Source organism: Ochotona princeps, chromosome 18 (assembly GCF_030435755.1).
Source record: "Ochotona princeps isolate mOchPri1 chromosome 18, mOchPri1.hap1, whole genome shotgun sequence".
In the NCBI taxonomy this organism is placed as follows: Eukaryota; Metazoa; Chordata; class Mammalia; order Lagomorpha; family Ochotonidae; genus Ochotona; species Ochotona princeps.
In genome coordinates this window covers 32,597,261-32,618,815 of record NC_080849.1, presented here as the reverse complement: position 1 = coordinate 32,618,815, position 21,555 = coordinate 32,597,261, and the positions used below count along the sequence as shown (strand labels likewise).

Here is a 21,555-nt window from a genome sequence, read left to right as displayed (position 1 = left end):
TGACAGAGAAATTAAGAACGAGGGAGAGACAAAGAGAGAGATTTTCCATTTGTTGGTTCACATGCCAAATGGCTGCACAGCCAGGGCTGGGCCAGGGCAAAAAAACAGAAGCCAGAAATTCCATCTTTGCCTTCACATGGCTGGAAGGCGCACAAGTACTTGGGCCATGTTTCAGTGCCTTCCTAGCCACATTAGAGGGATACCAGACCAGAAACCAAACAGCCAGGACTCAAACTGGCACTCTGATATGGCATGCCAAAGTTGGAAGCAATGGCTTAATTAGTTAGGCCACATCAGTCCCTGGGGTATGTATAAATTACACCGGCAATGAAATGCATTGCTGTTAGGTGTACCGTCTGCTGAATTTTGACAAATTTAGCTCAGGTTTGTATCAAGTGACAGGATACGTCCATTTCCCCCAGAAAGTTTTATCCTGCCTCTTCCCAGCCAATTCCTATTTATAGCCATCCAAAGGCAATTAAAGGGGATTTTTTTTTCCTCCATGGATAGACATTTCATATTCTAGAACTTCAGATAAGTGGAACTCTGCAGAATGGCTTCCGTTGTGTCATCACTGTGTGCTACCAGTGGTTTTTCTTGTTTTTGTTTGTGTAGTATTCTATTGTATGACAGTGCCACAACTTTGTTTATTCATTTGCTTGTTGATGGGCTATTATGAAAATATTTCTTACAAATATTCTTATCCAAAACTTTTTTTGGTCATATGTTTTCCTTTCTCTTGAATAAATAAATGCAATTGGTATTGCTGGGCCAAAGAATGCTTTGTTTTATGAGAAACTTCCAGACATTTGTCCAAATTGCTTGTAGGTGGTAAATTTTTGAAAGAATCATTTTTGTGTGGGTAGGTAGTATGATCACATGGTTTTAATATTCAAGCCAGTTTTTAAAAAATTTGACAGTGAACATACTTTTCTCCCACACAATTTTTTACAGTCCCCGTTTCCCCAACAAATAACAAATATTCTTAGTTTTTTCATTCTTAGAATTGTTTTTCTATATTTACAAAACAACAAGTGGTTCCAGTTGCTATTGTCTGTTGGTACTGTAATAAAATTCAGATAGGTCATTAAAAAAAAAAAAGGGCGGGCCCAGGGGCATGGTCTAGCCGCTAAAGTCCTCGCCTTGCACGCCAGGATCCCATATGGGCGCCGGTTCTAATCTCAGCAGCTCCACTTCCCATCCAGCTTCCTGCTTGTGGGCCTGGGAAAGCAGTTGACGGTCCAAAGTCTTGGGACCCTGCACCCGCGTGGGAGACCCAGAAGAAGTTCCTGGCTCCTGGCTCTGGATTGGCGCAGCACCAGCCGTTGTGCTCACTTGGGGAGTGAACCATTGGATGGAAGATCTTCCTCTCTGTCTCTCCTCCTCTCTGTGTATCTGACCTTGTAATAAAAATAAATAAATCTTTTTTTTTTAAAAAAAGGAAGACTTTTGTTTGACAAAGGGCAATATGTTTGATCCAGCTCGGTAACCTAGTGGCTGAAGTCCTAGCTGGGATCCCATATGGGCACTAATTCATATCCCGATTGCTTCAGTTCCCATTTAGCTTTCTCCTTGTGATCTGGGAAAGCAGTAGAGGATGGCCTAAAGCCCTGGGACCCTGCACCCACACAGGAGACCCAGAAGGAGCTCCTGGCTTGGGGTCAGGTCTGCTCTGGCTGTTGCTACCACTTAGGGAGTGAACCAGCAGATGGAAGGTCTTTCCTTTGTCTCTCCTTCTCTCTGTAAATCTGCCTTTCCAATAAAAATACATCTAAAAAAAAATGACATCGTCTTGACTTTAAACCACATAAATAACTAATTCATGTCAAAATCATAAATATGCTTACAGCTTGCAACACCGGCATCTTATATGAAGCACTGGTTCCAGTCTTAGCTGTTCTGCTTGTGATCCAGCTCCATGATGACACCTCTGGGGAAAAGCGTGGAAGATGGCCCATGTGCCTGGGGTCCCTGTCATCCACATGGCCTACCAGGATGGAGTTCCTGGCTTCAGGCTCGGGTTGCCCTGCTGTTGGAACTGTCTGGAGAATGAACTAGCAGATAGAGGAAAGATTTTTCTCTGTGTCCCATTCTCTTTGTTGCTCAGCCTTTCAGATAAATAAATAAATAAACCTTTTAAAAAAGAATCATATGTGTTGTATTTAAGATGTTAATTTTTTTTTTTATTTTATTTCTATTTCAAAGTCAGATATACTGAGAGGAGGAGAGATAGAGAGGAAGTGGAGCTGCCGGGATTAGAACCAGCGGCCATATGGGATCAAGGCGAGCACCTTAGCCACTAGGCCATGCTGCCAAGCCCAAGATGTTAATTTTTAAAGATTTATTTCTTTTTATTTGAAAGGCAGATTTACAAAAAGAGAAGGAGAAGCGGAGAAAGAAGGTATTCCATCTGCTGGTTCACTCCCCACTCAGAAAACCCCAACTTCAGACTAAGCAAATTCAGGCACTTTCTCTATATCTGACCTTGCAGAAATAACCTGGCCTCCTTGTACCTCAGTTTCCTCATCTAGGAATGGAAAATAATAATCTTTCTTAGGGAATTGTTATGGTTAAATGAATTAAGTTTTGTAGGGGTGCCAAAAATGTTAGCAAAGTTGAAATTATGTCCAATAAAAAGGTACCAAATAAGTCAAGGAAGTAAAAATATCAAATACATTTCAGTTCTTCATAAAACAATTCTAGAAAAAGCTGGAAAGAAGCAGGTATTTGCTGGTGTTAAGCAAAAAATAGGACGGTCCTGTCAAGTTGCTGCTGAGGAAGTCATGTGCTTCGGTTCGGTATTCAGCTTCCAGTGAATGGGCAGGTGTCCTTGGCCTGGCCCGTATTAGGTGCTCAAGCGTTCAGCAGGCAAGGGGTTGGTGGACACCTGGACTGGGGAATACTAACAAAAGTGTGGTTCCTGCAGAGAAAACACGGGACGCTATTGCTAGAAAAGGGGGCATTGGATCCTGGGTAGACATAAACATCAAGAGAGTTGCCTTGAGCACTGTGTAAATGGGAGCATCCTTTGTGTACTTATAATTGATAGCAGATGCAGAGGAGAATACTTTTAAGAGTCACTAAGGCTAACATAATTGGGAATTAAGGGCGGGAGAGAATAACAAAAAATGGTTTGGAAAATAGCTGTGCTTGTCCATTACTCAAGTTTATCATTGGAAAGCACTTAAATAATGCTTCCCAAATGCCCATTAGCTGTAGAATGGGATATAAATTGTGTATTCATACAGCAGACTTCACAAGATTAGAAAACATCATCTCAACTACACATAAGCATATGGGGTGAATCTCTTGAGCATAATATTGAAATGAAGATGGATAAAGAATTCATACCAGATGCTTCCACTTACAGAAAGGAAAAAAACAGGCAAAAAAAATCACTTTGTTTTTATAACCATCAAGAATTGTAAGCAGGGATGTGAAAGCTATGTGTACAGCTATGTGTACAGACTGGTACAACATTTGATAATCACAATGTCATGTTTGGTCCGTTAAAATATAACTCATTTTTAAAAACTAATCAGTGATTACCTTGGAGAGGTTAAAATCATCATAGGAAGGAAGCAGAAAGAGAGATTCTAGGAGCTAGCCATCTTCTCTGCTTTCTGTGTTAGCACTGGTATGGGTGCTTTCAGTTTGCAAGACCTCATTTGCCTCTTATATATGGACTTTGCAATCATGTAGTGTACGAAAAATTTTAAAAACTTAACTTTTGACATATGTTAATATTTCCTCCCAGTAGTATGCTGAGGTTAGGGGAGGAAGCAAGTCATGCGAATGTGGTACTCTACCTAAAATGCTCCTTTCCTGTACTTGTAGCTGTCAACAGCTTCTTTAAATATGCTGAAACTTTCAGTGAATTCTGTTGGATCATGTTGAGATTTTATTATGATCTTTAATAAACCAGAGAAAATATATATCAACTTAGAGAACATTCCTCGTGGTAGGTAGTGTTGATAGGATAATTTTCTATATCTGGAAATGACCATGACATTGTTTTGTGAAGAATTGCAGTGTGTTTGGTATTTTTAATTCCTTGACTTGCTACTATTTTCTTATATAACACACACACTTTTTTTAACATACAGACTTATTTTTAAAGAAAATTTAATGTACAATAAGATTAAAGAAAATGAGGACTATAGGATATTTTTGGGGGACAGTTTTAATTGGTAGGAATGCTATTTCAACCACTTTGTAGTCTTAACTTTGCTTTTTTTGGGGGGGGGTTTAATGCTTATGTATGTATTTTCATCTACTCAAAATACATACATAGTAGATACCAGCAGGGGGAAAGATTTATCAAGTACTGGTTCACTACCCAAATCCCCCAACAGCCAGGACGGGGCCAGACCAAAGCCAAGAGCCAAGACTTCATCAGGTTGTCCCACATGGGTGGAAGGACCCTGAGTGCTTTCCATCATCATCTACTGCCTCCAGGATGCATTAGTCAGGATACTGGACTGGAAGTGGAGTGGCTGGACTGCTGCCTACCATGGGATACATGCCTCCCAAGCGGCAGTGTAACCAACCACTTCTATTCTTACTTATGTTTGAATGCGTGAGTGTACATGGTGAGGATTTATGGTCCCAAAGAGGGGTTACTGAAAAGGTAAGTGACTCACTGGGTAGCCAGGATGTCCATGATCTAATAGCATAGCTTATAGTGTACACAATGTCACAGAATTATAGTTTAAATAAGCATATAGATGGTGGCAGGCCCTTCAGATCTTCCGAGGAAAATTATGCATTTTTGTTTGTTTGTTTGTTTGGCAGATTCTGTCGTTCCTGTATTGCTACCAGTCTAAAAAACAATAAGTGGACCTGTCCTTATTGCCGGGCATATTTGCCTTCAGAAGGAGTTCCAGCAACTGATGTAGCCAAGAGAATGAAATCAGAATACCAGAACTGCACCGAGTGTGACACCCTGGTATGTAACCTTGCATTTGTTTGTGGTTACCTGCTTAAACCCCTGTTTTTGATCTAACCCTATCCACTTTGTTTTTTCCTTTTTAAAAAGATGAATTAATTTACCCATTCACTTTAATTTTATTTGCAAGGCAGGAAACATACAGACAAAGTCTGCCATCAGCTGCATCACATCCTAGGGGTCTATTTAAGAGGTACAATTGAAGGAAATTGGTAGCTGTCTGGATATGGGGGTGAGGGAGGATCAAAAATGTCCGCTCGGGTTCTGGTAAGCGTCAGTGTGCTGGGGGTGGGTGGTATTGCACAGTGTCTTCCCATCCCACATGGCAGTGCCAGCTCCAGGACTGAGATCTCCAGGTTCTTGCTAATTCATCTGAGGAGGCAGCAGATGATGGCCCAAGTACTTGGGTCCCTACCACTCACATGGAGACCCGCAGAGAATTCCAGGCTCCTAGCTTTGGCCTGCCGCAGCCACGGCTATTGTAGGCATTTGGAAGTGACCCAATGAGTGAAAGCTCTATCTGTATCATTTTCTTCATCTCTGCAATAAGCAAACAAATAAACAAACATTTGAGTGTGGTAATATGGGAAGCAAATTTGGAGAATTCAGAATTAACTTGTGGCTGTGTTAACTTTGGGCTGAGAGGAGGTGGAAGGGAGTTTAGATACACTGGTCTCAAAGCCAAAAGATATTATGTACTGAGCATCTAAATTTCTCTAGAGTAATTTTCCTGATGATTCATCTAAATTACAACCCTGGGATGCTTTCTTTTATCTCCTGTGCTTTCCCTGCACATCACTTATTACCATTTGTAATTAAGCTTTTGTGGGGCTTTCATTTAATATTTGATTATTCTCATCAGAATTGAGTTCCACAAGTGTGTCCACTTTATTGGTAGCATTGTACTTAACACTGAAAAGTAACTGGGGTGGGGGTGGGGAGGGTCTATGTTAGTAAGAGCTCAGTGATTTTTTGCATTCTTGGGCACCTGGCTGTAGAATTTATGCATGGTCTTTGGAGTCAGATATCATGTTATCAAACACTAACTCTCTCACTCCTTATGATTTTGGGCAAGTTATTAACTATTTTTTTCTTTATAAAGTAAGGGAAGGGCCCAGCACAGTACCCTAATGGCTAAAGTTCTTGCCTTGCACGCACCAGGATCCCATATGGGTGCCAGTTCAAGTCCCAGTGGCCGCACTTCCCATCCAGCTCCCTGCTTGTGACCTAGGAAAACAGTCAAGGATGGCCCAAAGCCTTGGGATCCTGCACCCATGTGGGAGACCCAGAAGAAGCTCCAGGCTCCTGGCTTTGGATCGGCTTACCTCCTGCTGCTGTAGCCATTTGGGGAGTGAACCATTGGACAGAAAATTACACCCCCCCTCCTCTCTGTATATCTGCCTTCCCAATAAAAAATAAATAACTCTTTCAAAAAAATAAGGGAAGAGATAATGGTCATGTTACTGGGTGGTTGTAAAGGTGAATTTTATCTGTCAGGCTTTTAGCCTATTGTCTGGAACATAATAAACACTTTTCACATTCTTGGTAATCTATTTTTATTCTTGTTTAATTTCTGTCATCATATAAAATTCATCACACACAAAATCAGTCATTCTGTCATTCAATTCTTCATCCCGCTTCTGTTGTCTGTGAAGTAAAAGCATTTGCTCCATTATTGTAGGTAGGGAAAACCTTCTTTTCTCACTCCTCACAGTCCAAGGATTTGAATTTATGTTTTCCTTAAGCTACTTCTTTTATCTATTTCTTCCTTTCTGTGTCATTCTTCCTGTTAGAAAGGCTGCCCATTCCTCTTACAGCCATTATGGGCTTGACTTGTTTTTTAAAGCCAAACCTTTGTTTCTGAGCCCCTTCCTACTAATCCAGATCCCTGTATCAGGTCATTTCTATTCCCCTGCATACACTTCTTTTCCCTCTATTGGGTTGTAAGTTCCAGGACAGCATGCACAGTGAACCTTTCTTCTGCCTCCTCCTATTTATAATGTCTCACATACTTATGTGTCCTGATCATGAATTTGTCAAGCTATTTGTCCATTTCCAGCCACAGATTTGTGTGTTGAACAAGGATTACAAAGAGAAGGAAGCATTTTTTTAGTAGAAGTGGTCAAGACAGGGGGAACCAGAATGTGTAAAGTTGAAAGGCTGTTTATGACTGCACCTTACATTTTTAAAGTGAGGATTTGGGTTTTAATTTTTTACTTTATTTTTGCCTTTTGTTAAACAAACAGAACTTTTTTCTTGATGTGGTCAATTTCGTGTTTGAGGTTTAACTTCTGCAGCTTGAGCAGAATTAAGCAAAGTAGGCTGGCCGTCTTAACTACAGCTCTACAAAGCTTCCTTTAGTACAAGATCTTATCAGAGTTTCTAATGAAACATTTAGTAGAATATGTGCTATGTTAGCAATAGATCCCTCATGGTGAAGCTCTCTGAATGTATATCTGAAGGAATAGGGGCTCTTTATTCTGCACTGTTAAAAATGAACTGCCAGAGCTGTCTTTTATGTTTGCTCTTAATGGAGCCATTAAGTATATTGTGTATTGTGAATTCATGTCATACTGGGTACATTATAAGACCATGGTCTTTATCTTTCCCTAAGGCACAGGGGTTCTATTAACTTACTGTGGACATCTTTATCCATTTATTCTTATCTCTTTTTCTTTTCCTTATTTTTGTTTTTCCTTCTTCAGTTTTTTTTCTTTTTTCGTTCCTCTTACCCTTTTCTTCACCTCATTTCTTTCTTTGGCATGCACAAAATGCAGATTTTGAGTTTGTATTCATTGTTCCATTCTAACATATATACATCTATTTTAAAAGAATCAAGCTCAAGAACTCAAATTTGGGTCAACTAAGTACTGCAGAAATTGAAAAATGAGTTTATTTGTGATGATGCCCTAACATTGTGATACCACAGTCATGAATGCTTCCATTTAAGTAACTGGCCAGCCCGCAGTATGACCTTCTTTTAATCGTATAAAGCCCCTTTTCAACAGTGAGTTTATTTTGCATTCGCTTTTCTGTAGGTTTGCCTCAGTGAGATGAGAGCACACATAAGGATGTGTCAGAAGTACATCGATAAGTTTGGACCACTGCAAGAACTTGGGGAGACAGCAACAAGGTTTGTTTTAGTACAATAGAATTTGATGCAGGAAAGTTTAGCAGTTATGGAATAATTTAAGTAGTTATGTTTAGGCATTTTGCCAGATAACCTGGTATTGGTAATAACTTGTTAATAGCAGTTGTTGTCATTGTTTACTTTAAAAACTACATGGGGGATCAACCACACACTGGGGGGATTGGGATAACTTCCTCAGAAAAGTTGATGTTAGGAAAGACCCAAATATACAATTGCAGAACTGTTAGATTTCTGCTAGGCTCTCTTTCCTGACTGTTTTGTTCCTGAAGTAGGTCTAAATAAACAGCAGAGAAAAAGAGAGATCTTCCATCTACTGATTCATTCCCCAAATGTTCAAAACATCCCGGAAGCAGGTGTTAAATCAGTCTTCCATGTGTGTGGCAGGAACTCAAGTACTTGGGATATCATCCACTGCTGCCCAGAACACATTAGGAAGAAGCTGGATCGGAAGCATGGAGAGCCAGGACTTCCACCAGGGATCCCAAGCAGCAGCTTAATCCGCTGCTCGTAATATATGCTTTTAAGACATTATTCATCTTTCGTCTTTAGTATTCAGGTCCCCAGCTCATTTCCTCTTGTTTTGTAGGCAGGAAGTGGCAAGCATCTCAGATCCAGGGCAGGCATTCTGAAATTCTTGGCCTTTTGGTTGGTGGTCTTCTGTGGGGTTCAGGAAAAGAATGGAGGTGGAGTTGGTTAGTAGTTATTACTGATGAAGAATTCCTTTTTTTTTTAAGAGAAAGAAACAAACCTAGTTTATTACTATCCTGATGGAAGGGTAATTACACAGTTTGGAGCCTGCCCCTAACAAAGAAATAATTTGTGCTCTCCTGCCTAGGCTGTTGGCTTTGAAACTATTAAACCTGCTTATTAATTCAATTATCCAGTATCAGTGTGAGTGTAGTGTTTTTCTTGCTCCTTAAAAAAGTTGCTTTTTGGCCCATTTTAAGAAAATATAGCTTAAATTTCCTAGCCTTAGAATCAAAACAATCACCCTATTCCTTTTATTTTACTAGATTGCCTTGCAGATGTACCTGTTATTTTAGGATTAATTTTATACTATGATGTTACAAATTTTAAATATTTTAGCTGTAAGCAGAGTATGGATTCTGTTAAGACTGACCACAAGTACTGTTGGGGAAAAAAAGATAGTAAGTAGATAGATGAAGTGTGGGTTTCTGGGATTGGGTCCGGCACTGTGGCACAGCACTTTAAGCTGCTATCTGCAGCATCAGCGTTCCATATGGGTACCAGCTGAAATCTCAATTGCTTCACTTTTTTTTTTTTTAAGATTTACTTATTATTTATTTTTTTATTTGAAAAGCAGAGTTACAGAGAGATTAGGAGATACAGAGAAAGAGGTCTTTGATTGGTTCACTTCCCAAATGGCTACAAGTACTGCGGTTTGGCCAGGCTGAGGTCAGGAGCCAGAAGCTTTACTCATTATCCCGTGTGAGTGCCAGGGTCCAAAATTTTGGGCCATCCTCTGCTATTTTCTTGGGCACATTAGCCGGGATCTATATCAAACCTACTATGTCACAGAGCTGGCCCATGCTCCATTTCACATCCAGCTCCTCGCTAATGTGCATGGGAAACAGCAACTCCTGGCTCCTGGCTTTGCCCTACCCCAGCCCTGGCCCTTGAGGCCATTTGGGGAGTGAGTCAGTAGGTGGAAGATCACTCTTTTTTTGTCTCTTTCTGTTTTTCAGAACTCTTGAGTTTCATATAAATAATTTTTTTGTAACTTAAAAGAAGTATGGGCTTTATGAAAACAAATACATATGACAGCTAATTTAACTCCTAGTTTTGAATAAAATAACAAAGAATTAACAAAGCAGGTTTTGGGAGGGCTGTTGTCTTAGATAAATATTTGCATTTAATATAGAAACATTTGCTTTGGAAAAGGATTTGTTACATGATTCAAATTTTAATAACTGTTATGCTGGGAGTTTGTCTAGAGTCTACATCCTAGGGAACAGAAAATTACATCTGTATTGAAAAAGTAAGCAAGGAATTCCACTTATGAAGGCAGTCCTATCTAATTAAAGTATTGTGGATTGCTCTAAAATTTAAAATTTTCCATTAGTCACATTTCAAAAATGAAATGTACTTGTAACATTTTATCTAATTTAACATAAACCAAAATTTGAACATGTAATAAATATAAAGATTATTGAGATATTTTCATTCTTCGTGGGGTTTTATTTCTTTTCTTTACATTAAATCTTTAATTTAATGTATATTTTATACTTCCAGCTTATGCCAGCTTGGACTAGCCACAGTTCAGTTACCCAATAAGAACATATTGAACAGCTCCCATACTTCTGAGTGTGCATAAGGATTTTTTTAAAGATTTATTTAAAAGGCAGAATGACACAAAGAGAGAGGGAGAGAGGATGGGTCAGAGAGAGGGCGATCTTTCATTTGCTAGCTTGCTTCCCAAATGGTCACAATGGTCAGACTCGGCCAGGCTGAAGCCAGGAGCCTAGAACTTCCTGTGTGTCTCCCATGTGGGTGACACCGGAACAAGCACTTGCACCCATTTCCCACTGCTTTCCTAGGTGCATTAGTCGGGTTGGAAATGTAGTACTTGGAGCCTGAACCTTGAGATCCAGTGACATGTGAGTGTCACAGGCAGGGATTTCACAAAGCAGTGGCAGGTCAGTTTCATTCTGCACTAGAAACTAAGGATGTGAGTTGACACCTCTACTTACACACTTATGTACTTGTGGATATACAGAACAAACAACACCCAAATCACATGTTATCGGAGTTATGACAGGAAGGAAGAGAAAAGGTCATTTAGGGACAGCTGATTATTGTGATTTCTCAGTTAACGGGTGATTACATTTCTTTTCCAAAGAGAATAAAGTATTTTAAGTGTACTATTAACTGTTTCTCTGCCCAATCCCAAGGAGGCTATCCAATGACATTTGTTAGGAGAAAGAAAAATTGAGGAACCAATGCAAATAATACCAACTTACAGTATGAGTTAGGAGCAGAAATCAGATACTGCTTCATTCTATTCTTTTAAGCCCCATTTATATGCCTACTCTCTGGTAGCCAGCAATGTGAATATTTGGGTTCTATGTGATTTCCAGGTGTGTATGTCCATTTTGTCAGAGGGAGTTGGATGAAGACAGCCTTCTGGATCACTGTATTACTCATCACAGATCAGAAAGGAGGCCTGTGGTAAGGATTCTTGTTACCATGTATTTGAACATTGTCTGAATTCAGGATCTACTAGATAGCCCATTTAATAGATTTCTATTTATGGATCTATTATAAAGAACAATAACTTATTTTGAGGTTATGGTAGTTTTGTGTTGATGACATGTAGAAGTGCTGAGTTGAAACTGACAAGAACTACTAATGTGCAATCACTCTTTCATTTATGAAATTACATATTATCTCCTACAGATACTCTTGGACATAATCAACTAAAATGATACAAAATGCATGGATAAGATCTAATTTTAGTATACTAACAGTGATCAAATCCTAAGATCAAATATTTTTAATGCAAAGAGTGTTATGACACTACAAGTGAAAGCTAGTCACTCATTTTATGTTTCATTTGTTTTATTTCCTAATATGAATACTTAAACATATGCCTAGTAAATGTACATACTGTTCTTCCTTTACTAGATTTACTGGATTCATTGCCAGTGCTGCCTTCTGTCTTTACAACCGGGAATTGTAGTTCTATTTTACGGTGTGGTTTTATTTTTGCTTTTACTCTTTCAAAGACTTTTTAAATTGTTTGAAAGGCAGAGTCGCAGAGAAAGAGATCCTCTATCTGCTGGTTCACTCCTCAAATGGCCACAACAGTCAGGGCTGGGCCAGGCTGAAGCCAGGAGCCATGGACTCCATCCAGATCTCCCACATGGTGCAGGTGTCCAAGTACTTGGGTCAACTTCTGCTGCTTTCCCAGGCACATGAGCAGGGACCTGGATTGCAAGTGGCACAGTGAGAATACTAACTGGAGCTGTTATATGAATTCAGCAGCGCAAGCAGTGGATTAGCCTAATGTGCTACAACGCAAGTTCTGTTCCATAGTTTTTATAATTAAGATTAGACACAGTCTATTTTAAAAAATCTATTTATTAATTTTAACTGTATTTGAAAGTCAGAGATATAGGGACATGGACAGGGAGAAATGTCTTTTAACTGCTGGTTCACTTCCCAAATGCCTGCAAAAAGCCAAGCAACTGGAACTCAAAGTCTCCCATGTGAGTGGCAGGAGCCCAAATATTTGAACCATCACTGCTGCCTCATGTTAGCAGGAAGCTAATTAGGATTAGAGTCAGGAGTTAGATTCTGTGACTCCACTATGATTTGTGGGTATCCCAAGCTGCATCCTATTTTCATGTTCCTTAGAATTTTGAGACGAAACACTTACTTAGCCATTTTACAATTAAATATCTTTAATTTATTTGTGAGGCAAAGAGACTGACAGTGTTTCCATCTGCTAGTTCACTCTCCAGTGTGCAGGAGCCAAGTCAGTCCAGTAGTGCCATCTGTGATCAGGAGCGGGACTAGGAATTGAACCCAGCTCTTCTGATAGGGGGTGCAGCTACCCTCACTTGGTTTTGACTGCTACAACAAATGCTTACTCCTATCTTACTGTTTTTGAGCACCAGAATTATGAAAGTTTGAAGTTACATCCTGGTAATTAAAAAAAAATATTTACTTGTTTTTCATTTCATTTGAAAGGCGAGAGAGGCAAACGGAGATTTTCCTGAAACAGTCAGTACTGTGTGAGGCCAACACCAGGAGCCCAGAACCTCATGGCTGGCAGGCTTTCCTATTCTTCAGCCATCCCCTGGAGTCTTCCAGGTTGTACATCAGCAGGAAGCTGGATTGGAAGCAGAGGAGCTGGGTCTTTGACCCAGAGACTCTACTTAACCATACACTCTACTTAATCATACACTCACCCAGTATCCTTGTGCATTTAAACTTCCCTTTTGTATTGTTTTTTCCTTAAGAAGAAATTTCTTAGATCAAAATACAGACTTTTTAATAGCCCTTGAAATATACTTCTAAATGTTTTCCAGCAATATTGCATTAACTTATATTTGTGTCAGCAAGCTTGAATTAGTTTATATTGGTGTCAGTGGTTTATGGATAAACTATTTTCATCTTAACTTGGCCATAACTAGGTATATTTGTTTTAAAATTACTGTGGCTTAACATATATAAAATGGTACCTTAGAGTTTTTTTTTGTTTGTTTTTGTTTTTTAAAGAAGACTCATCTGTTTATTTGAAAGGCAGAGTTACAGAGAAAGAGAGGAAGGGGGAGAAAGATCATTTGTCTGATGATTCACTCCCCAAATGGCCCCACTGGCTGGGCCGGTACACACTGAAGCCAGGAACCTGGATTCCATATGGATCTCCCACATGGGTGGCAGACACCCAAGCACCTGGGACATCTCCCATTGCTTTTCCAGGCACTAACATGTTAATGCTCAAGGAACTATATAGGAAGTGGAGCAGGCAGGGCTCATACTGGTGCCCATATGGGATGCCAGTGATGCAGGTAGCAACTTAATGTGCTGTGCCACAATTCGGGCCCCTAGAGATTATTTGGAATATTATCTTTGTGTGGTGTTATATACAACACGTATATGTAAATATGTATGTGCATATGTAGCTATACAAACATGAGTGTTGTTTTATATATATTCATACAATTCTTGGAAAATTGATCAATTCAAATTTATTTATAGTTTTATATTTTTATCTTTTTTTATTTAAAATTATACCCTGTGGAGGTAATCCCTCTTAATGTACCTGGGAAGTAAAACATGTCCCAAGTATGTGGGCCTCTGCATGTGGGAGACCCAGATAAAATTCCTGGCTCCTGGCTTTGGCCTGGCTAGCCTGGGTGCTTATGGTTATCTCATGAGTGGGAGATTTCCTTCTCCCTCTGTAGCTCTGCCTTTCAAATAAAATCAATCCTTTAAAAATACATATAAGATTATACCACATAAAGAGATAATAATCCTGTCAGATGACAATTGTTATCCCCATTTCATAAATAATAAACTGATGCTCAGAGAGGTTAATAAGATAGGCAGGGTCACAAAACCAGTGAGTAACAAAGCGGAATCTGAACATACTAGTCTAGTTACTGTATGGTGAAGCCTTGTGGTCTATAGCAAGTTCCAGAGAGAAGCCACACTAGCACACATGATAAGCTACTGATTCTAATGGCCTAGGGGGTCAGGGTCCTGGAATGGCAAGGTAGGAACCTGATATATGTTGAGTGAGCAGGGAGATTTCCATAGGCTTTTCCTGCTCCGGGTGCTCTACAGAAGGAACTGGGATAGGAAGTTGCTCTATTATAGGTCCCTGTGGAGCAAGAGGAAATTAGAAGCAATCATTAGGATGGAATAATAAAAGTTATCATTTACTGAATTGTAAGCACTTGCTTATCTCCTCTTAGCAAATCTATAAAGACTGCATTATTGACCCAGCATGAGCCCTGATTCCTAAAAGTTCCCAGTCTGCTGCTCTGGCTTCAGGAATGCTAGACACTCTGGACATTGGTCCTCGGTTGCATTGGAACAGCAATCTAGGGCTGGTCACAGCTTGTCACTCTGTGGGGACTGTCCTGCTGTTGCAGAAATACAGTCAATGTGCTGCAGAATTTGTCCATCCAATAGAAGTGAGGTCTTCCATAATTCATCTGTCATCAAGGTCATTGAAAAAGGCTGACCTATGAGCAGAAATAAAATCTAGGGGAATGGTGGAATCACACTGTCCTTGAAATTTAGTTAGATTCTAGGCTTTGGTTCAAATTCCAGCAAGTCTATATTACCTTATCCTTGTTTCTTTTTTTTTTTTATCATTTGTAAAATGGAGATAATAATGACTTTAATATATCTTTAAGCAGAGAGTAGTAATTAGTCAGGCATATAAATCGAGCACTCTATGCCACACAGTGCCTACTCCCTAAATGAGAGAGGGTGGCAGTGGTGATGGTGGTAGGTTACTACCAATTTTTCATGCAGAGCTGGGGACAAGGGGGTTTGGGAAATAAAGTAATAAAATTTCACCACAAAGACTAGGGTGCTATTATGGCTTGAGACAGGAGGAGAAATCCATGCTTCTATAATACCCTTGGTCATCTAGAAATAGGAACAGAAGCTCTTGGGATTTCCTATGAATGACAGCTGAAGGATATAGAGTCACCAGAAGTCATGTGATACCCCATGGGGTCTATATGGCCTAGCTGAGGGATTACCCATAAGTAGAAAGACCCACCAGACATCCCAAACATGGACTGGTTTGGTGTGAAAGTTACCAAGGAATTACTGTGCTTTAGGATGGTTGGTGAGGGGTAACAGAGAAACAGAGAGGTAGAAAAACGAAGAGCTCCCATTGGCTCATTCACTTCCCAAATGTCCAAAAGGGCTGCAGCAGGGAGATGGGAATACGGTCTCGGTCTCCCACATGGATGAAGGGATCCAACCACTGGAGCCACATCTGTGCCACTCAGGGCTATGCTGCTGGGAAGTTGTAGTAAGATGCTGAAGCAAGGAACTGAGATGTGGGCATACCAATTTGCCAGCAGTTAAGATCAGTGACATCATCTGATTTACTTCGGAGGTTTCATGGCAGTTAGAGACTTGAGTTAATGGTGCTGCCTTCCAAAAATAGGTAATGTAGACAGCTGAAACCACAAGGCAGTCAATGCTTTCTTTCTGAGCTGTTCAAGACTGAGGTAGTCGTTTAAAAACATCAAGAGATATTGACTTTTCTAATGTGCAGTCTTTTTTTTTTTTTTTGAGGTTTATTTATTTTATTGGAAAGGCAGATATACAGAGAAGAGGAGAGACAGAGGGGAAGATCTTCATTCAACGGTTCACTCCCCAAGTGGCCGCAACGGCCAGTGCTGCGCACCGATCCAAAGCCAGGGGCCACGAACTTCTTTCCGGGTCTCCCACACTTGGGTGCAGGGTCCCAAGGCTTTGGGCCATCCTTGACTGCTTTCCCAGGCCATAAGCAGGGAGCTGGATGGCAAGTGGAGCTGCCGAGATTAGAACTGGCGGCCATATGGGATCCCAGGCATGCAAGGCGAGGACCTTAACCATTACGGTATTGCACCAGGCCCCTAATATGCAGTCTAAAGAGCTAAAAGCTCCTTTTGTCATGAAGTAATTATAGCCTGCTTCTATTGCATGATTTTTGGTAATTACATCTACAGAATTTTACATTCAAGGGAGGCAAAATGACACAAACAGCATGCTTTAGATTGGATTGTAAGACTACTTTTGAGGGAAATTTGTCATCTTGAATGGAAAGATGCTTTTCTAAAACCACAATTTCTGGCCGTCATTGCTGCCCAGGTGCTTCCTACCACTCCAGTTAACCCTTACTTACCTTTAGAGCTCAGCTGAAACCTTACTGTCTCAGGAAGACCCTCCCTGACACTCCTGTTAAATTTTTTTAATGTATTTAATTTTTTTATTATTATTTTTTAAATTAATTACATTGCATTGTGTGGCACATTTTTATATGCACTGGGATTCCCCCCACCCCTCCCCAAACCCTCCCCCCACGGTGGATTGCTCCACCGTATTGCATTTCCATAGTTCAAATTCCGTTGAGATTCTTTCATTGGACACTCCTGTTAATTTTAGCTCGCTCTTTTCTCCCCTCTTTTTTTCAGTATTCACCATAATTTACAATTGTATATACAATTCATATCTATCTGTCATTGCTTATTAGGCTCATGAAGTCGCTGGACAAAGTCTTTTGTTCAATACCACATGCCCAGTTCTTGGCAAAATGCTTAGTACACTGGAGGAACATGAATGAAAGATGTTAAAGAAAAATGTAGGGCCCAATGTGGTAGCCTAGTGGCTGAAGTCCTAGCTCTACATACATCGGGACCCCATATGGGCACTGTTTCGTATTCCAGCTGCTCCACTTGCCTTCTATCTCTCTGTGGCCTGGGAAAGCAGAAGAGTACGGCCCAAAGCCTTGGGACCCTGCAGCCGCGTTGGAGACCCAGAAGGAGCTCCTGGTTCCTGGCTTTAGATTGGCTCACTCCAGTTGTTGCGGTCACTTTAGGAGGAACCAGTGGATGGAAGATTCTTCTGTCTCTCCTCTTTGTAAATTTATTTTATTTATTTTTTTTTTTTAAGATTTATTTTTATTTTCATTACAAAGTCAGATATACTGAGAGGAGGAGAGATAGAGAGGAAGTGGAGCCGCCGGGATTAGAACCAGTGGCCATATGGGATCAAGGCGAGGACCTTAGCCACTAGGCCACGCTGCCAAGCCCCGTAAATTTATTTTTAAATATTTTTTAAAAAAGAAAACTGTATTCAATATTCCAAAAGGTTCCAGGATTCCTTTATTTTCTACTTTATGAATTCACCTTTCAATGAAGGGAAAGCATGTCTCTTGGTTCGAAACATGAACTATGGTAACACAGCCTGAATCTCTCTTCTCCCCACAGCAGCTTCTTTCCATGATATTAAATATTCATGACCCTGCTGGGCAGTGGGGATATATGTTATTGGGAGCAAGAAACATTTTTTCTTGCTTTTTTATTTTAAAGATTGATTTATTTTTATTGCAAAGTCAGATATATAGAGAGAGGAGAGACAGAGGAAGATCTTCCATCTGATGATTCACTCCCCAAGTGACTGCAAAGGCCAGAACTGCACTGATCCCAAGCCAGGAGCCAGGAGCTTCTTCCAGATACACGCAAATGCAGGATCCCAAGGTTTTGGGCTGTCCTCGACTGCCTTTCCCAGGCCACAAGCAGGGAGCTGGATGGGAAGCGGGGCTGCTGGGATTAGAACTGGCAGTGATATGGAATCCCAGTAAGTTTAAGGCAAGGACTTTGGCTGCTAGGCCACCGTGCCAGGCCCTATTTCTTTTTCTTATATTGGTAGAGTCCAGCTGCAGCTGAGTTCGGAACTCGAGAAGGGTGCATGGATGAGGCGTAAAGAGGAAAAAAATGGACAACTAGGATTTCATGATCATAATGGACAATGCGGGAAAGCTGTCTGCTTTATTTATACAGAAGCAGTCAAACTCAGGCTTTTTACGTCATGGTCAAGTGGGTGTTTCCAAGAATAATTCTGCCATTTGTTTCACCTAAAAACAATAGAAGTTCCTGCTACAATTCTTATTCTACAGCTCAATCTTGTATCACAAAGAAAAGGAGAACCTAAAGATCAAGGAAAGAATGAAACCCTAAATACAGGTCCCATGATTAGCATAAGGTCAATGGGGACAGCCAAGACAGTATGAATAATAAAAGCTCCTTTTGCAAAACATTATTCACATTAACCTCCAAGCTCACATTGAGTAAAAGGCCAACTCCACAGTAGCAAAACAATGCCTGACTGGATTAGAATTCTTCCGCAGGGTGGTCCAGTGTCCCTGCAAAGGAAGGTGGAGCTGTATTCAGGCGGTTGTAGAGACATCCACTGGGCCCTGCCATACAGCGGGAAGTTCCTTGAGGCCCTGCCTGCAATGGAACAATACTCTTCACACCTTCATGACCCCCACATGCACTGCACAGACCCTAACATTATATAAATTTATTTATGAGAGAGAGAGGGGTTGAGAAAGGAGAAAAAGGGAGAGACAGAGAAAGAGCTCTCTCATCCATTGGTTCACTTCCCACCCAAATACAACAACCAAGGCTGGACCTTACCAATGCCAGGAGCCAGGAACTCAATGTATGTCTCCTGTGCAGTGGCAGGAATTCAAGTAATTGAAGCACCACCTGCAGCCTCTCAAGGTGTGTATTAGCAGGAGGCTGGAAGTGAAGTGGAGCTGAGTCTTGAACATAAGCATTCAGACATAGAATGAAGGTGTCCCAAACAGCATTCTAACTGCAATGCCAAAGGCTCATTTCAAAAACACATCATTAGATTTACTTTGATGCCTACTAAATTAGGTATGCAATCTGGTTACTTATTCACTGGGAAATGTTTTCTCTTTTTTGGAATTATTGGATTTAGTAATCTTAATGATGCTGCCATCACATGGGCACAGTTCCCTAATGACTGAGTTGCTGTGGTTAATCTAAGCCATTGTTAATGGATAATTTGAAGGACTGAATTCTTTTCATTTTGGGATGTCTGTAATATGTGTGTGCATCTTCCAACTGCTTGACACTTTGTTCTCTTAGAATTCATCATCTTACTTCAGATGAGCATGACAGAACATGCTCTTTCTTCATTAAGGACCACTAATAAAGCTTGTGTCAATAGAGAGGACTTGCCACATTGAAAACCTTATGCAGTAAAATGGGTTGTTGGTGGCCTCTGCACTTTTACAACCTAAGAAACGGATTATCAGGAAAAAAATTTTTTACTCCCTCTGTTCTTTGTTAAATCAGTCACTCACAGGCTTTAGACAGAGAGTCCAATTTTGTTTTTAAATCATTTGAGAGACAGAGAGACAGAGATCTCATCCATTCATTCATTAACTAAATGCCCTCTATAGCTGAGGAGCTGGAGGTGGGGAGAGCTGGAGGTTTGAAGTCAGGAGCTTCCCATGTGGGTGGCAGGAACCCAACAACATGAACTGTCACTGCTACCTCTGCATTGAGAGGAAGCTGGGATCAGGAGCTGCAGCTGGGTGTGGAACCCAACCACTCACATTAGGGACATGGGGGCTTTACTACTACCACTAGGTGAAATGGGTACACCATGGTTCTCATGGATTTCAGCGGAAGCATGAATACAAGTGCAAGGGAATTCACTGTATGAGGTGGCTTTATGCTGAGGGGTTTTTCTTTTCTGCAGCAAAACTGCCAACCTTCTCCATCCCAAACCTATCCATAACACACAACAGCATTTCTATTCTGTGTTATGCTCAAGCTGTTTAGTACCAAATTGATAATTTTTTTTTTAAAGATTTATTCATTTTTATTGGAAAGCCGGATATACAGAGAGGAGGAGAGACAGAGAGGAAGATCTTCCGTCCGATGATTCACTCCCCAAGTGAGCCACAACGGCCGGTGTGCGCCAATCCAAAGCCAGGAACCAGGAACCTCTTCCGGGTCTCCCACACAGGTGCAGGGTCCCAGTGCTCTGGGCCGTCCTCGACTGCTTGCCCAGGCCACAAGCAGGGAGCTGGATGGGAAGTGGAGCTGTCGGGATTAGAACCAGCGGCCATATGGGATCCCGGGGCTTTCAAGGCGAGGACTTTAGCCACTAGGCCACGCCGCTGTGCCCGATAAATATTTTTAATATGATCATGGAAAATGGCCCTCAGAGGTGACCTAAGGTAACCTTTCACTCAGTATGATGAATCATATACCATGCCAGTCTTGAGGTTTTCCAGAGTGATGACCCAGTAACTACTACAGGGTTTTGTTACTAGACCTGTCAACATCTTAATTATCCATCTACAACTTATTAATTCTTTCTTTACCAACCATTTTAAAACACAACCTTGCAAGAATGGACAGGGATGCAGAGAAGCATGAAGCATTATTCTAGATAACTAAACACTATCAATACTGTTCCTTATTCAGTATTTTATTTCTAAAAAAACATGTTGTTATGCTTCTTCTCTAGTAATAATTCTTAGTAAAAGACTTTTTTTCTTTTTTTTTTTTTTTTGCTTCAAGGGGTGATCTCTGTTATAATATGGTCAGGAATATCTCATTTCTCCCACTTCTACTCATACTTCATCTTATTTTTCCAGAAGAAAGTACACTTTCAGGGCCAGCTTTGTGGAGCAGTAGGTTACACTGCACCTGCAACATCAGCATCCCATATGGGCAGCAGTTCAAGTTTTAGCTGCTCCATTTCTGATCCAGCTCCCTGGCAGTATATGGGAAAGCAGCAAAATATAGCTCAAGTACTTGGGCCCCTGCCAGACCTTAATGGGGTTCCTAACTCCTGACTTCACACCTCCAAGATGTCTTTCTTTCTCTCTCACTCTGCCTTTCTTTCAAAAAAGAAATTAAATTCTTATAAAAGAAGTGGCTACCAAACTTTAGTGTACATCAGAGTCGTTTGGAGGGTTTGCATAGGTCCAAAGTATGGGACTCCACTGCCAGAGCGTCCGATTCAATGGGTCTGGGCTGAGTCTGAAAAGCTGCAATTCAAACAAGTTACCCTCATGACATTGATGCTGCTGGCTTAAAGATCCCATCCTGAGAGCTACCATATCACTGAAAGCATTGAAGAGTGCAAGTTAGAAATATGACTGTACACGTTTTATTTGATTCTATGTTGACCAGTGTTAAATAACCTACATCCTAAGCACTTGGGAAATCAGCAGCCTTTTGACAGCTTCTTCATTATGTAATTAGGAATGGAAAGAAACATCATCCAGATCAAGTATAATTTTGTTTTAATCCCTTTAAAGCAGTACTCATCCTGTCTCCTTTTCTAGCAAGTAAATTTCCTTAATCCTCAACCTGGTTTCCCATTAAACAAAGGAAGATAAAATCTACTCAGTGATGTT

At 40.6% G+C, this 21,555-nt stretch overlaps 1 protein-coding gene across 5 annotated transcripts in view; it reads left to right on the top strand.

Moving 5' to 3' along the window:
- RNF125 (ring finger protein 125) overlaps positions 1-21,555 on the top strand; it is a 93,852-nt gene that overhangs the window by 65,665 nt on the left and 6,632 nt on the right. For all 5 annotated transcript variants that reach the window (XM_058677135.1, XM_058677133.1, XM_058677134.1 and 2 more), the window contains 3 exons: positions 4,795-4,948; positions 7,987-8,081; positions 11,198-11,288. In XM_058677135.1, coding sequence (XP_058533118.1) covers positions 4,907-4,948; positions 7,987-8,081; positions 11,198-11,288 — 228 coding nt within the window. In that variant the 5' untranslated portion in view covers positions 4,795-4,906. The remainder of the gene's footprint in view (positions 1-4,794; positions 4,949-7,986; positions 8,082-11,197; positions 11,289-21,555) is intronic.